This window comes from Salvia hispanica, chromosome 5 (genome assembly GCF_029641045.1).
Source record: "Salvia hispanica isolate PSC_SH4W2 chromosome 5, Shi_PSC_v1, whole genome shotgun sequence".
NCBI classification, from domain to species: Eukaryota; Viridiplantae; Streptophyta; class Magnoliopsida; order Lamiales; family Lamiaceae; genus Salvia; species Salvia hispanica.
The window spans coordinates 11,246,223-11,260,802 of NC_142696.1; the positions used below are offsets into that span (position 1 = coordinate 11,246,223).

General features: G+C 42.4%; 1 protein-coding gene across 1 annotated transcript; it reads left to right on the forward strand.

Moving 5' to 3' along the window:
• The first annotated feature begins 6,967 nt into the window (after positions 1–6,967).
• Positions 6,968–9,081, forward strand: LOC148926281 (uncharacterized). Its single transcript, XM_089059061.1, has 3 exons — positions 6,968–7,001; positions 7,748–8,623; positions 8,906–9,081. Exons 1-3 carry the CDS (start codon positions 6,968–6,970, stop codon positions 9,079–9,081), a joined length of 1,086 nt encoding a protein of 361 aa, XP_088915187.1.
• The last annotated feature ends 5,499 nt before the right edge of the window (positions 9,082–14,580 follow it).

Consider the following 14,580-nt stretch of genomic DNA (forward strand, 5'->3'; position numbering starts at 1 on the left):
ACAATACCAAAACTGTCATATCGTATACCGTATCGCAAATTCGACATAAATAAAAACCATATTTACCTTACAAAAATTTTCGATGTACCAGAATTTAGAATGCTGAATTTTTGCTTTGACCAATTTCATTATCGATACCAATACCGAAGTTTCAATATATCGCAATTCTATTATTTCGTTAAATAATACTCCTATTATATTATAAACACATAATATATGTATAAATATATTTAAAATATACAAATATTACGTACTATTAGGGTATATACAATTATATTGATGTCAATATAAACACGGTGTGCTATCAATCACGTTGTATAATACCACATTTACTATATATACCAAAATTTCATTATGTCACAGTATATATTACTATGGTATATAAAATTTCATATTGTTATTGTATCAAAATCTTTTGATAAGGTATCATACTATATTGAAAAGCACGATATACCAAAAAGTCAGTAATTTGGGTATTTTATTGATATGATAAATCTAGTATTATGGTATTTTTCCTCAAATCATAAGAATAAAAGTTCCGATTCACTTTTACTGTGAATGATAGGTAGATCTCATATTTCACTAACTCATTCTCTCATGTTTTATTATACTACAACATAAAAATGAGTCTCACAATCACTATTTTTTTCCACCCACTTTTCTTTATATATTTTAAAACTCGTGTCGAACTCAAATGAGACTCCTAGTGACGGGAGTACAAAATACATAATTTGTATAACTAAAAGTCAATAATTAGTTACAGTTTCTATTCTTACAGAAATGTCCACGGAAAAATAGTTGTCAAAATTTTCTTTTTCTCTTGTGGATGTTTTTTTATCCGTCCTAACCTATTTCTCGTTCCTGCTCCATCTGCATGGGCAAGAGTCCCCAAAATATATACACATATTCAATTATTTTATAATAAACAAATTAATATTTTAATATTATAATTTAAAAACAAACCAATAGAGTGTATGGAAGTCACTGCAGGGGATTCAAACTAGAGATGACCAAAGTTTACGGTTTGGGCGGTTAACCGCGAAATTGTAACCGTGAGATTTAAATTGAATCAATACCGTCACTTTTGGAACCGTGGGCCGATCCAGGTTCCAAAATTCCAGACACTGCCGGTTCTGGGATTTCCAAACCGGAATTGCGGAAAAATGCCAAAAACTGCTAAAAACCAGCGGTTCAGAACCGTGAAAAACCATTAAAAAACACCGGTTTGGAATCGAAACTGAAATCGGCGATTTTTGAACCAGAACCGTAACCGCGAAACACCCTCACAATTCAGTTCCGGTTCGGTAATTTCTAAAATCGGAACCGGCGGTTCTGGAACCATGGGCATCTCTAATCCAAACTCCATCTGCATCCTCCTCTAAGACTGACATCACCAATCTACTTTCTCTAAAAAAAAAATTCATCGATGTCGCCCACAAAGTTGCTCCTCATTCCATTTCATTCTTGTCACCCATCTCTTAGGTAATATTCCCTTTGTCTCGTTCAAGATGCCCACATTTCCTTTTTATTTTGTCCCACACAAGATGATCACTTTCTATATTTGGAAATAAGTATCTCTCTCCTCTCTCTTCATTAAAATATTCAACTACTTTTTTCTACTTGCTCCACGTAACAAGTCATCCTAAAACTTTTTTCAACTCAAGAATATAGATATCTTAAGTGGGACAGAGAAAGTATATTAAAAAGTGATAAGGCTAATTTCATGAATTGGTTATGGGGTTAAGTTCAATAATTTCTTGGGTCTAACACAGCTTTTAAGCCAGGTGTGTAGAAGAAATTGCCAAATCCAGAAAGGAATGAAGAAAATTACCTGGTAAAGGAATCTGGCGGAAAAGTGAGCAGAAAAAGGAAAAAAATTACCAGACAAAGGAGATTTTTAGATGGAGGGCAAAAAGGAAAATTCAAGAGAAGATTCTAGAAGAACAACTCCACGCCTATAAATAAAGAGCACGCAACACACCTGATATCATCATCTCTCACATTTTTGCTCTTAGCTCGCTTTTCACACACTTCTACACACACACTTGGGGGTTATCGGAATTCATGGGGTTGGAGTTCGTGTTTTGAGTTGCTATTGTGCACCACCGTCTTCACGTGAGGCGAAGAAACAATTTACCGCTTTCATTTTTATTTCCGTTCTGAATTTCACCGAATTTTTATATTTACGTTGATTGTTGATTTACCTTGAATTCTTTTCGCACTTGATTTGTTTAGATGACTTCATAGTTAGTTATTTGCAGTTTTTCATTCGTACCTTTGCCATTTTTGGAAATGGTCCCCACAGTCTGTTATTAGTCGGTCTAGTCATTTTAAGAAAGTTGTTCACTAGGTCTGGTAAATATCATTGTTGAAGTGTTACTCTGTTTAGATCTCTATTTTCATCATGCATGTTTTTATCATGTTTTCCTTTTCCTAGGTCTAGTTGTTAGAATAGATAATTGCATTTCCCGAGTCTCTTAGTTAATGTTCTCAACCCAAGTTTGCGTGGGAGCAGCCAAGCTAGTTCAAAGTCCTCTTAACTCTCACCCGCGTCCTATCTATCTCTGTGTGTTCGACCCTTACTTCTCTGTGCTAGTTACACTGTAGTGGGTTGAGGTATTATTTTCTTTGACAGCAGGCTGAAGGTGAGTCCGACGACCGTAATCTTCCTTGTTATCGAATTCCCAGACCTTGTAGTCTAGTGGATTTCTTTGACCTGATGATTATGAATTAATTGATATGTACTGTGCCCTCAACCCGAACTCTCAAATGGCGCCGTTGCCGGGGATGGATGGCTGAGAAGTCGTATTCTAAGCCTTGGTTACTGATCAGTATGTCGTAAAATGCATGTATTATCTGCAAAATAGTTGCTTAAGTGTGCAGGATTAATGGATCCAAGTCAGTAGGAGACAATTCGAGTGACACAAGTGAAAAGAGTGCTAGGAAGGGTGCAATATTGGCCAGGATGCATGCCAGAAAAAAAAGGCTCGAGATGGAGAAGAAGGATAGCTGGGATGATCATTAACAAGGGCAGAAAGGTTAAATTCGTGAAGGAAGTCTACCCTAAAAGCAAGGGCAAGCCTCCCTATGAAAGAAGCCACTTGGAGAGAGGTTAAGAGTTCGCAAGTTCGGTTCTCATACACACTTAGTAGAATTCTCTCTAGAAGATCAATCCTTCAGCATTATCCAATCTCTCGTTCCTCGCCACAGCTATGGTCACTTGACTTCCAAGAGTCTGCCGGAGAAATCATCGCTCCACCGTTCCAGCCAGTTTGTCGGAGTAGTATAGCAGTATCACCACCCGGAGTGGCAAAACAATCGTTATTTGCTTTTTAGTTTAATCTTTGCTGCTTTCTTCGTTGGATTTGTTGCAAACATTTATCTTGGTTGCCTTTTGAAGTACTTAGTGAAGATCCAACGTTTAAGCTATGAAATTTCTATTCCGAATGTCTCTTTGGTTTGAGTTTGCTTCATTCAGCCTAGGAAAGTTAGATTAAGTTATCGCTTTTAACTTTTAAGTGCGTGCATGTACTTTCTTTCGAGTAAGCTAGATCTGTGGTTGTTGATCGAATTTTATAGTTATGTTTCGGTCTGAGTTTTCGTGCATGAGTCTTTTGATCCGCACTGTAATCACCACCTTGCATGTCAGTCAGTAGAGGTAAAACTGCAGTCCACCGTCCATCTTAAGTTTGAGTATTTTAAATCAATAGATCTTGAGTTTGAAGTCATGAATCTGAGTTTAGTCATGGTGTTTGTGTTCATATGATTTCTGTTAATGCTTGGTGAAGAAGAAAACGTCAAAATCAATTTTAGTTTGGACCACTTTACTTTTAAGTTACTTTTGCTTTTGTTCCTTACTTTTCAGTTGTGCCTTCCAGACCTGTCAGAGAGCCAACCAAGCACCAGATATACCTTGTTGTCTAAATTTCCTCTTTTAGTAACTGTCTACTTTTCATATACCTCTGAGACACCTTGTCCCCTATTTTCACGAACACAACCACATGCCTGTTATTTTCACGCCTATTAGTCAGTAGAGTACCACCTTTATTTCTTTCCTAGGTAAAATCTCAACCCAAGCGTGGTAGCTAACCAAAAACACCCAGGAATGTCACTGCAGTATCCGAACGTGTCCATCCTTGTGGGATTCGACCCTTACCTCCATTATACTAATCAGTAGAAGTGGGTTGAGGAATATTTGTTTGATACCATGTTCCGGTTATCGTGCCAACGACTCAGCTAGGTCGGGAATCTCATCCTGATCAGTTGGATACACTTTCAAAATATACGTTGACCGAGAGAAAACCTGCACTTTCAAAATGGCGCCGTTGCCGGGGATGGATGGCGTTCATACCTGTTATTGTGTGTGATCTTTTTGGTGTACATACTGTTTATAATTTTCCTTTTCTTTTTATTTTCAGTTTATGAGAAGTAGCTCGGCTCCTGGCCAGTGGAGACCAAGGATACTTCCCCAAGGAACGATACTCGTTACCACTCGTTCTGGCCTGTCAACAGCACTGTCAGACCTAGGCAGGAGCAGCGACGAGGAGAAAGAAGATCTAGAGTACCAACTCCCGGAGCTTCCACTCCAACTAGTAAGAACACTAGTGAGAATGGCTGACCAAGGTGAGGACGATCCCGAGCTCGCAACACTTACTGCACATGCTGACAGAGATCCCCCACAAGCCATAGTGGTCACCCCAGGCCAGAACGCCTGTGATGTGAAACCCCACGTTATTGCAATCCTACCGACGTACTGTGGGAAGAGTTACGAGGGACCCTACGAGTTCTTAAATGAGTTCTGCAAAATCTGTAAGGCGCAGAGGCGGCCAGCAGGAGCAAGCGAGGATGATTACAGACTGAAAGCCCTACCTTTTGTCCTAAAGGGAGAGGCCAACACCTGGTTCATGCGCCTGCCAGCCGACTCCATCAATACATGGGCCGATTTCAAGTCAGTTTTCCTAGCTGAGTTCTTCCCGTCTTCAAAGACAAGTGCATTGAAGAGGAAAATATCGTGTATAAGGCAAGAATACGATGAGACCCTGAGTGAGTACTGGGAGAAGTACATGAGTCTTCTGGAGTCATGCCCCAACCATCGCATGAAGGAGATAGAGGTGCACCACACCTTCAATGAGGGGATGAACAAGGAAACAAAGGATCTGGCGAATTCATCATCCGGAGGCGAGTTCACACAGTTGAGAGTCAGTGAAGCCAAGAAGGTGTACGACAGCGCAAGGGATGGGTACAACAGAGAAAGGGTAGCAAGTGCTTCTGCTACTGACCAGGAGGAAAGGATGGATTTGAAGATGGAGGAACTAAAGAAGGAATTACTGACTGCAATCAAGCAAAACACTCCACCACCTTCTCCGACTGGAGGAAAAGAGGCCCCAGAACTACCATATGATCAGCCGGACAACTCGCCAGATGTGGAGCAAGCAAATGCCGCAGGATACTACAATTCTAATGGCAATTGGATTCCGGGAAGGCAGAGGGATGCACCGTGGAGGGACCACCAAAACTTCCGATGGGGAGATGGAAATCAGAATCAGTACCAAAATCAGGCTCAAAATCAACCCAACCCCCACCCGAACCAAAATTCCAACTGTGGCCCAACGAACCCTGATTACCAGTCTAACTGGGTAGGAAGAAACCAGCATCCTCAGAACCAAAACCCTCAAAACCAGAACCCGAACCCTGCCTATGTGCCACCCCATCAGCGAAACAACCAGAACCAAAACCAGAACCAATTTAACCTAGGGCCTCAACATAACAACCACAACCAAAGCCAAAATCAGTACCAGCACAACCACGACCAGTACAACCCTCCTGCCCAGTATAACTAGTACCCACAAAACCAAAACCAGCAAAATTTCTCGGGCTATCAGTCAAACCCACCACCCCAGCATTACCAGCACCAGGGCTCGAACCAATTCCATCACCCAAACAGGTCGAGGAGGTCTATAGAGGACATGATGGGAGAGATGCTTGCTTCGCAGCAGAGCATTAAAAGCGACTTGCAGTCCAGTAATGAAACAATGCAAGGGATGCAAAGTGCCCAGAAGGAGCATAGGGCAAATATGGATATGATGAACAAGCAGTTGGCCCAGCTCGCTAACTCGGTGGGCGAAATGAAAGGGAACTCAGGGAAACTCCCGTCTACAGTCCATGTACCTGAAAAGGCAAATGTGAGTAAGATTACACTACGGTCCGAAACAGCCTATAATGGACCTCAACTCAAGAACCCTATTGGGGAATCTAGTAGAGCAAGGGTGCTGAGCGACACTGTCTCAGCGGAAAAGCTCAAGAGGCCTCTGCCTCAGATGGAGGATCCGTTTTTTCTGAACAAGAAGCCTACTGAGGAAGGAAAGGAGGGAGAAACACAACCTAGAAACGAGCAACCTGAAGGAGCAATACCCACATCGGGACCTCAAGCCCAGGAGGCACCAAAGGAAAGTCCACCAAGGCTAACTGAAGAGGCTAAAGGAAAAAAACCGTTTCCATATCGGTTTGTTACGAAGAGGAGGGAAGAAAACCCTGTGGATTTCATGTCGATCTTCGGAAAGCTGGATGTCACCATACCATTCCTCCAAGCCGTGAGACTGCCCCCTCTGGGGAAGTTTATAAAGGAGTTCATAGCCGGAAAGGCCCAGGAGGATGGAAAAATCATGGTGGAAGGGATAGCGTCAGCTATTGTATAGGAGAAACTACCACCAAGAGAGCCGACCCAGGTATGTTTACTTTACCCATAACAATTGGAGATGTAAAAATCAAGCATGCAATGTGTGATTTAGGAGCATCTATCAATGTTATGCGTTTATCCATTTATAATCGGTTGAATGGGGTAAAATTGTCAAATACTAGGGTGTTGATCCAACTGGCTGATAGGTCATGTATAAATCCGGAAGCTAGGGAGTCTAGCGGGATAATGTTAGGGAGACCATTTTTACGAACGGCTAAAACAATTGTAGATATGGCTAAAGGGACAATTTGCATTGACTTTAATGGTGAGAAATTTGTTTTTGACATCAATGAAGCCATGAAAAAACCAATAGATTCTGAAAATCTATGTTATGTTGATGTAATTGACCCCTTAGTCCAAGAATTTCTTGAGACCGAATTATTGCAGGAAAAACTCCAAGCCTTGGATGTGTATGCCCAGGCTGATGTGGAAGCAGCTGCATGGTGCGATTTGATCAGTAGCCGAGGGTTAACTGATGAGGAGATCGAAGGAGCAATTACGGAATTATGTCAGAAGTCGGAACTAGCGGGATCCGTTGGGGCTTTACTACCGGCCAGTATGGAGGAAAAATTAGATGGTGAATAAGAGCGAGAGGAGGATTCTAAAAAGAACCCTCTACCTACAGACACACTACCCCCACATGTGGAGTTGAAAAAGTTGCCAGCGAACCTTAAGTATGCCTACCTCGGGGAGGAAGACTCGTTCCCTGTAATCATCAAGAGCGGGCTGACTGAAGAGCTAGAGGCAAGACTACAAACTGTGCTGAGCAAAAACAAGAAGGCTATTGGACGGAGCCTTACGGACCTGGTGGGGATAAGCTGGATGTCTGCATGCACCACATTAGGCTGGAGGAGGGAGCCAAGGCACATAGAAATTCGCAAAGAAAGGTGAACCCAATCATGCGGGAAGAGATACTGAAGGAAATCTTGAAGTTGCTCTCGCTGGGCATTATATACTCGGTACCCGATAGTGAATGGGTCAGCACAATCCATATGGTCCCCAAGAAGTCAGGGATCCAGGTGGTTAAGGCGACAGGAAGTGATACTAGTGCCCGTGTGGTGACCGAGCCTACCACCCAGGAGGACGTTTCAACACAAGCCGACGAAGAAGCACAGGCAATGGAAATCGAAGACGACAAGTACATCCAGGAAAGAAAGAGAAAGGGGAAGGCCCCTGCCAAGAAGAAGCAAGCCGTAAAGAAACAGCGCACTGCCAATGCCAGCATAGTGATCAGAGAGCCAGAAGAAAGAAGGAGGTTAAGTGACAGCGACTACACTTCCAGCGAAGAGTCTGACTCAGAGAGTGATATCTCTCTAGCGAGGGAAGAGTACCATGAGCAGCAGCTCCCCGACAACCACCAAGAACTAGTCCACCCTCAGGTAGAGAGGATCGTGTACCGACGGTGGAGGGTAGAGCTCACCGATGAGCTTATAGAGGACATGGAGCACTACAACACCAAAAAGCTTCAAGACGCATTTGATGACAAGGAAGATAGCAGCAAGCAAGTCAAATGCGGAAAGGTACTCCACATACCCTCTTTGGATGAGTTATTTGTTCGTGATTCCTTCCTGGCCAGTATGGAAGCATTGGGTTTTGAGTGGTTGTTAGAGAATAGGGACCTGGAGATATCTGTGAGACTAGCGAAGGAGTTCTTCAACACGTTTAGGTTCCAAGTCACTACGGACCTAGACGAGGTGTCAATTTCCTTTAGGATATTCGGTGGAGGACTGTCCATGAGTCTGATCGAGTGGATTGTGCGACTGGGAATGTGTAGCCTAGAGGATGCTATAGGACCAGAATGGAGAAGCCGAGAGAGGGGGGTACCGAGGAGACACATAGACTTTGAGCCCCAGGAAGCCTGGGGGGAGCTAACCGACCCCGATGCTAGTCAGTTCGCCTCCACTACATCAAGATCCACCCACTTCAACAATTCCATGCTCAGATTGGTGCAGCTCTACTTAGGCTACAACTTACTGGGACAGAGTAATTCGGCTGCCAAAACGTCCATGACTGAATTGTACATGGTATGGTGCGCTAATCGCGGGAGGAGGCTGCATTTGGGATTTTGGACAGCCTACCAATGCCACCTGATAGCCACCCACCCAGCTAGGAACTTGTCCCTTTGCAACATACTAGGAGCCTTCGTGCGCAACAACATCATCATAACAGAGGCAGAAGACCTATCTCCGAAGTACATGGTCGATGCTCCTGGCCTGTTCGATATACCCTTCTTCGTCCGCACAAACGTGGTATACTACCGAAAAGGAGTACCCCAGTTCTACCCGATGGGGGAAGCCCCTGGTGGAAGGGCACAACAGGGCCAAGAGGGGCAGTCACTGAGCTAGCGGAGGAAAATGGACAATCACGGGCAGATATGGCAAAGCTGACAACCCTAATGGAGAGCATACTGAAGGAATTAGCGAGAGGAAAGGAAAGCACTGGAGCTGGAACAAGTGGACATGGAGGGCAGAACGATGAACCAACCGAACCTGAGGTAGAAGAAGGTGATGAAGAAGAGGAGGCAGATGCCAACCAACCGGAATCCACTAAAGAGAAACCAAAGGAACCACCTGCACAGACCCCTGCACCAAGGCGGAGCAGGATGAACGTCTGATCGACCCCCACCAAACTGACCAGTTAGTTTCTTTTTAATTTTTAGTTTTCTTTTATTTTCTTTTTCTTACTTTTGTTAAATAGGTAGAATTATGTGTATTTAAGGTGAGAAAACCCCATTCATATCATTTAGCCTATCTAATAGTCTAAGTGTGAGAAGTAAAGGGTTTGCTACTTCGATGAATGTGTCTTGTTTATGTTTTTTGTGTTTTGTCATAACCATGCTAACTGACACTCAGCCTACTGTGTAGTCTAAGTGTGAGAAGTTTTTAGATATAATATGTGCTGTTATAAATGTGTGTCTGTCATACTAACCATTCCTATTTTTCACTACACAACCCGTATCTGGGGCAGACACTTGTGTAGGGAGAGGGGCAAATGGCCAGTATGACACATGTGTAAATGTGTTATGTGAGTCAGTGCATGTTAGTGTTTTTAGGGTTTGTTTAGGTTTAGGAATTATGTGTTATGTGTTTTTTTTATGAATGGGCTTAAAACTCAACTACCTCGAACTGACGGTGAGGGGAATTGAGGGAGATAAGGCATGCCGGAAAACAGAAACCACCCCCTCCAGTAACCCCTAGTCAGTATAAATGATGCAAGTATGAAGGAAAAACCCATCCCTTAGGTCAGACACGAAAGCCCTCTTAAAAGGTGAGTTAGAAACCCAAAGTGGAATTGCTTTCCACTAAACACTGAAAAAAGAAGAGTGGCTACCACATGATGTCTAGGGCGAGGTGACGGCGTGTAGCAAACCCCGAAGGCAGTAGGAAACCCCCCCATAAAAAAAAATAATAAAAAAAAATCTATCCTTAGAACCCCATTTTCTAACCTAATCTATACCGCGAAATAACACATCAGCCACTGGAACTGTGTGTGTGCAAGGCATAAGGCAAGGAGGCAACTGTCCAGGAGGACATACAAAAGGGACCAGCTGAAGAAAGAAAAGCAAAGAAAGAAGGAGAAAATCGATCTGGAAAAAAATTCCAGATCAAAAGTAGAAGAAGGTATAAGGGTGGCAGAGCCACAGGAAAGAAAATCGAAGAAAATGGTCGCAGATATTTGACCACAAAAAGAGAAAGGAGGAAGAAGGAATAAGGGTGGCGAAGCCACAAGGAAGCTACTGACCAGTTGCAAGCCAATGTCAGAAATTGTCCAGCCGAAGAAAAAGCCCTAGCCAGAAGCCCGAATGTACACAGTTCTCCCTCATCAAATAAGTAGTTAGTTTTTGAACCTTAGAGCCTTAGAAACAACCACCCCAAACATTACAAACCAATAGCCCCGTTACAAGCCTTAAAGACCTTCAGGAGCTGCACGTGGGATCTGAGTCCGAAACATCTGTGGTTCAGCATTGAGAGAAAACAGTCCTAACATCCCCTGTGAGGAATGAGTGACTGAGTGAACCAGTGTTTGGCCTAGGACTGGGTGATCCTAACAAGCGGATATACTGACTGGGGAGAAAAGGGGGGCGGCGGAAGTTCAAGGCTGCCTAAAGCCGGATTGCACCTGATCTCGAGGGGAGGGGTGGTTGAAAATATAGCATGTTCTATGTGTTTAAGTTAATTATATGTGTTATGTGTTTGTGTCATTGTTTGTTTTCTTTTCCCTTTGCGTCAGAGTCTTGAGTCTAGTTAGGTAGATTCGGTCAGGGGGAGTAACCAGGCTCGAATGCGACTTATTTCTTTTTTGTTTGTCTTCACGCTTGAGGACAAGCATGTGGCAAGTGTGAGCAGTTTGATAAGTCTTATTCTAAGCCTTGGTTACTGATCAGTATGTCGTGAAATGCATGTATTATCTGCAAAACAGTTGCTTAAGTGTGCAGGATTAATGGATCCAAGTCAGTAGGAGACAATTCGGGTGACACAAGTGTACAGAGTGCTAGGAAGGGTGCAATATTGGCCAGGATGCATGCCAGAAAAAAAGGCTCGAGATGGAGAAGAAGGATAGCTGGGATGATCATTAACAAGGGCAGAAGGGTCAAATTCGTGAAGGAAGTCTACCCTAAAAGCAAGGGCAAGCCTCCCTATAAAAGAAGCCACTTGGAGAGAGGTTAAGAGTTCGCAAGTTCGGTTCTCATACACACTTAGTAGAATTCTCTCTAGAAGATCAGTCCTTCAGCATTATCCAATCTCTCGTTCCTCGGCACAACTAGGGTCACTTGATGTCCAAGAGTCTGCCGGAGAAATCATCGCTCCACCGTTCCAGCCAGTTTGTCGGAGTAGTATAGCAGTATCACCGCCCGGAGTGGCAAAACAATCGTTATTTGCTTTTTAGTTTAATCTTTGCCTGCTTTCTTCGTTGGATTTGTTGCAAACATTTATCTTGGTTGCCTTTTGAAGTACTTAGTGAAGATCCAACGTTTAAGCTATGAAATTTCTATTACGAATGTCTCTTTGGTTTGAGTTTGCTTCATTCCGCCTAGGAAAGTTAGATTAAGTTATCGCTTTTAACTTATAAGTACGTGCATGTACTTTCTTTCGAGTAAGCTAGATCTGTGGTTGTTGATCGAATTTTATAGTTATGTTTCAGTCTGAGTTTTCGTGCATGAGTCTTTCGATCCGCACTGTAATCACCACCTTGCATGTCAGTCAGTAGAGGTAAAACTGCAGTCCACCGTCAATCTTAAGTTTGAGTATTTTAAATCAATAGATCTTGAGTGTGAAGTCATGAATCTGAGTTTAGTCATGGTGTTTGTGTTCATATGATTTATGTTAATGCTTGGTGAAGAAGAAAACGTCAACATCAACTTTAGTTTGGACCACTTTACTTTTAAGTTACTTTTGCTTTTGTTCCCTACTTTTCAGTTGTGCCTTCCAGACCTGTCAGAGAGCCAACCAGCCACCAGATATACCTTGTTGTCTAAAAACACCCAGGAATGTCACCGCAGTATCCGATCGTGTCCATCCTTATGGGATTCGACCCTTACCTCCATTATACTAATCAGTAGAAGTGGGTTGAGGAATATTTGTTTGATACCAGGTTTCGGTTATCGTGCCAACGACTCAGCTAGGTCGGGAATCTCATCCTGATCAGTTGGATACACTTTCAAAATATACGTTGACCGAGAGAAAACCTGCACTTTCAATGGCGTAGCTTGTGTGAGTGTTTAGAGATTTTGGCAAATATAGTTTTGATTTTCTTTTTGTTTTTTTTTTCTTTTCAATTTATGAGCAGAGGCTCACGGTTTGGAAACTGGAGTAATTCATCTGGGGCAAGGAACGTTCAGTTCAGTTGGCAGGTTAAGGAGTCAACATCTACGGTCACCACCAGATCGGGGTTAACGACAGGAAATCCATTTCCGTTTGGTTCAGATAGTGACGAAGATTGGAATTCATCAGACAGAGAGGACCCTAAGTCGTCATCAGAAACAGAGTACTCAGAAACAGATGAGGAAACAGTCGGTGACATGGCAAACTTAGTTGATCCCGATCCTGAGATCGGTTCGCTCACTGCATATCTAGACGGCGAACCAGCTCATGCTATTGTTTCAAATCAGCGTCAAAGGTTCATCGACATAAAGACGAACGTGCTAGGCGTTTTACCCACTTTTGCAGGGCGAAGGAATGAGTGTCCATATGAATTCCTGAATGAGTTCAGCAAGCTATGCAGCATCCAGAAAAGGCCAAATGATGCGACGGAGGAGGACTATTGCCTACGCGCAATCCCGTTCGCTTTGAAAGGAGAAGCCAACACATGGCTATTAAGGTTGCCACCGGACTCAATTCATACCTGGAAGGATGTCAAGTTTGAATTCCTGGATAACTTTTTCCCTTCGAACAAAACCAATTCCCTTAAGAAGGAGATTCAAGAGTGCAAGCAAGACTACGATGAGTCTTTGAGTCAGTATTGGTCTCGATTTAAGGGATTACTTGATGCTTGCCCAAACCACAGGATGATGAAAGCTGAAAATTATTATCTGTTTTATGAGGGAGCCAACCCCGAGTCAAAAGATTTGATGAATTCCTCGACTGGGGAAAATTTCACCAAAAATAAAGCAAGTGAAGCAAGAGAGATCCTGAGGAGGTTAATCGATGCAATGAAGGCCTATGATAACCCGCGTACTCTTATGAGAAGAAGCTCAGCAAATGCAGTAAACGAGCAGGAAGGAGAAGGGGTAGGTGACAGAATAGATCGATTGGAAAGAGCACTTCTCATCGCAATTGAAAAGAAGAATTCCCATGTCTCACAGGAGAAAGAAAAGTCACCAGGTCAAGAAGAAAATCAGCTCCAACTTTATTATGGCCCATCGGGAGAAGTAGAATACCCAGCCTAGGTGAATTCGATGGGGAGTTGGAATCCGGATGGAAGTTGGAATTGAAGGAACTGGCAGCGGAAGCGCGTTCGAGTTTCATAATTTAATAATTAATCGAACAAATAAATCACATAATAATTAGATCTATTTAGCATATTATTTAGACAAAATCTATACGCGTAATTCTCACATGTATCATGCTCATAATTTGAATTAATCATGCTTTAAGTATATTGAAACCTAAAACATGCTTTTCTACGGAGCAGAAATAATACCTTATTAATTCTCCAAAGAATTGACGATGGCTAGCGACTTCTCCATGTGACGCTTTGAATACTAAACCACGGATCTTCTCTCTGGTTCCCGAACTATACTCCAATATCTGTGTGGGTTGATCTCACCGGAATACTAGGACTTAAATAAAGAAGACAGAAGAAATCCTTCTCCAATAAGGAGAAAATTTCGATCCCTACAGAGAGAGGGGGACGAAAATTTTAAGCAATAATAATTATGATTTATGTCTCCTTTATTCTCCTATTTATATTAAGTTCCTTTTGGGCCCAGACAGAGATCTATGGAAGGTTTTGGATATGGGCTCATCCAATTTACTTTTTACTAATAAAATTGAACCCACAATTTAATATAATCTTTAATTGAAATATTACGAGCAGCCACTATAGAAGTAATATTGAACTCTACCCATCCAAATCCGAAATTATAAGTAATCCGGGTTTCCGTTTTAACTTTCATTTCATGCGCTTAAGATAAAAATGCCCATTAATTAATTAATGTCTGCTATGGACTTAATTAATTAATTTCTTATTAATTCCAAGAGTGTACTTAGCATGAAACGCTTATTTATTATTTATAGAGTGATCAAACTCCAATTAGTTAGGTTCCGAATAATAAAACCTCGTTTTGCGCTACTCTTGAGGACATTATCAAACGAGACTCACCTCGCGCACGATTCAATATAATA

What these genes read in the sequence shown, in the direction of transcription:
- LOC148926281 (XM_089059061.1), top strand. Translation starts at nt 6,968, where the DNA reads ATGGCTAAAGGGACAATTTGCATTGACTTTAATG. An exon ending in AATTTGCATTGACTTTAATG is followed by an intron (nt 7,002 to 7,747) that starts GTGAGAAATTTG and finishes CCAAGAAGTCAG; the next exon opens with GGATCCAGGTGGTTAAGGCG. An exon ending in GCTAACCGACCCCGATGCTA is followed by an intron (nt 8,624 to 8,905) that starts GTCAGTTCGCCT and finishes TCATCATAACAG; the next exon opens with AGGCAGAAGACCTATCTCCG.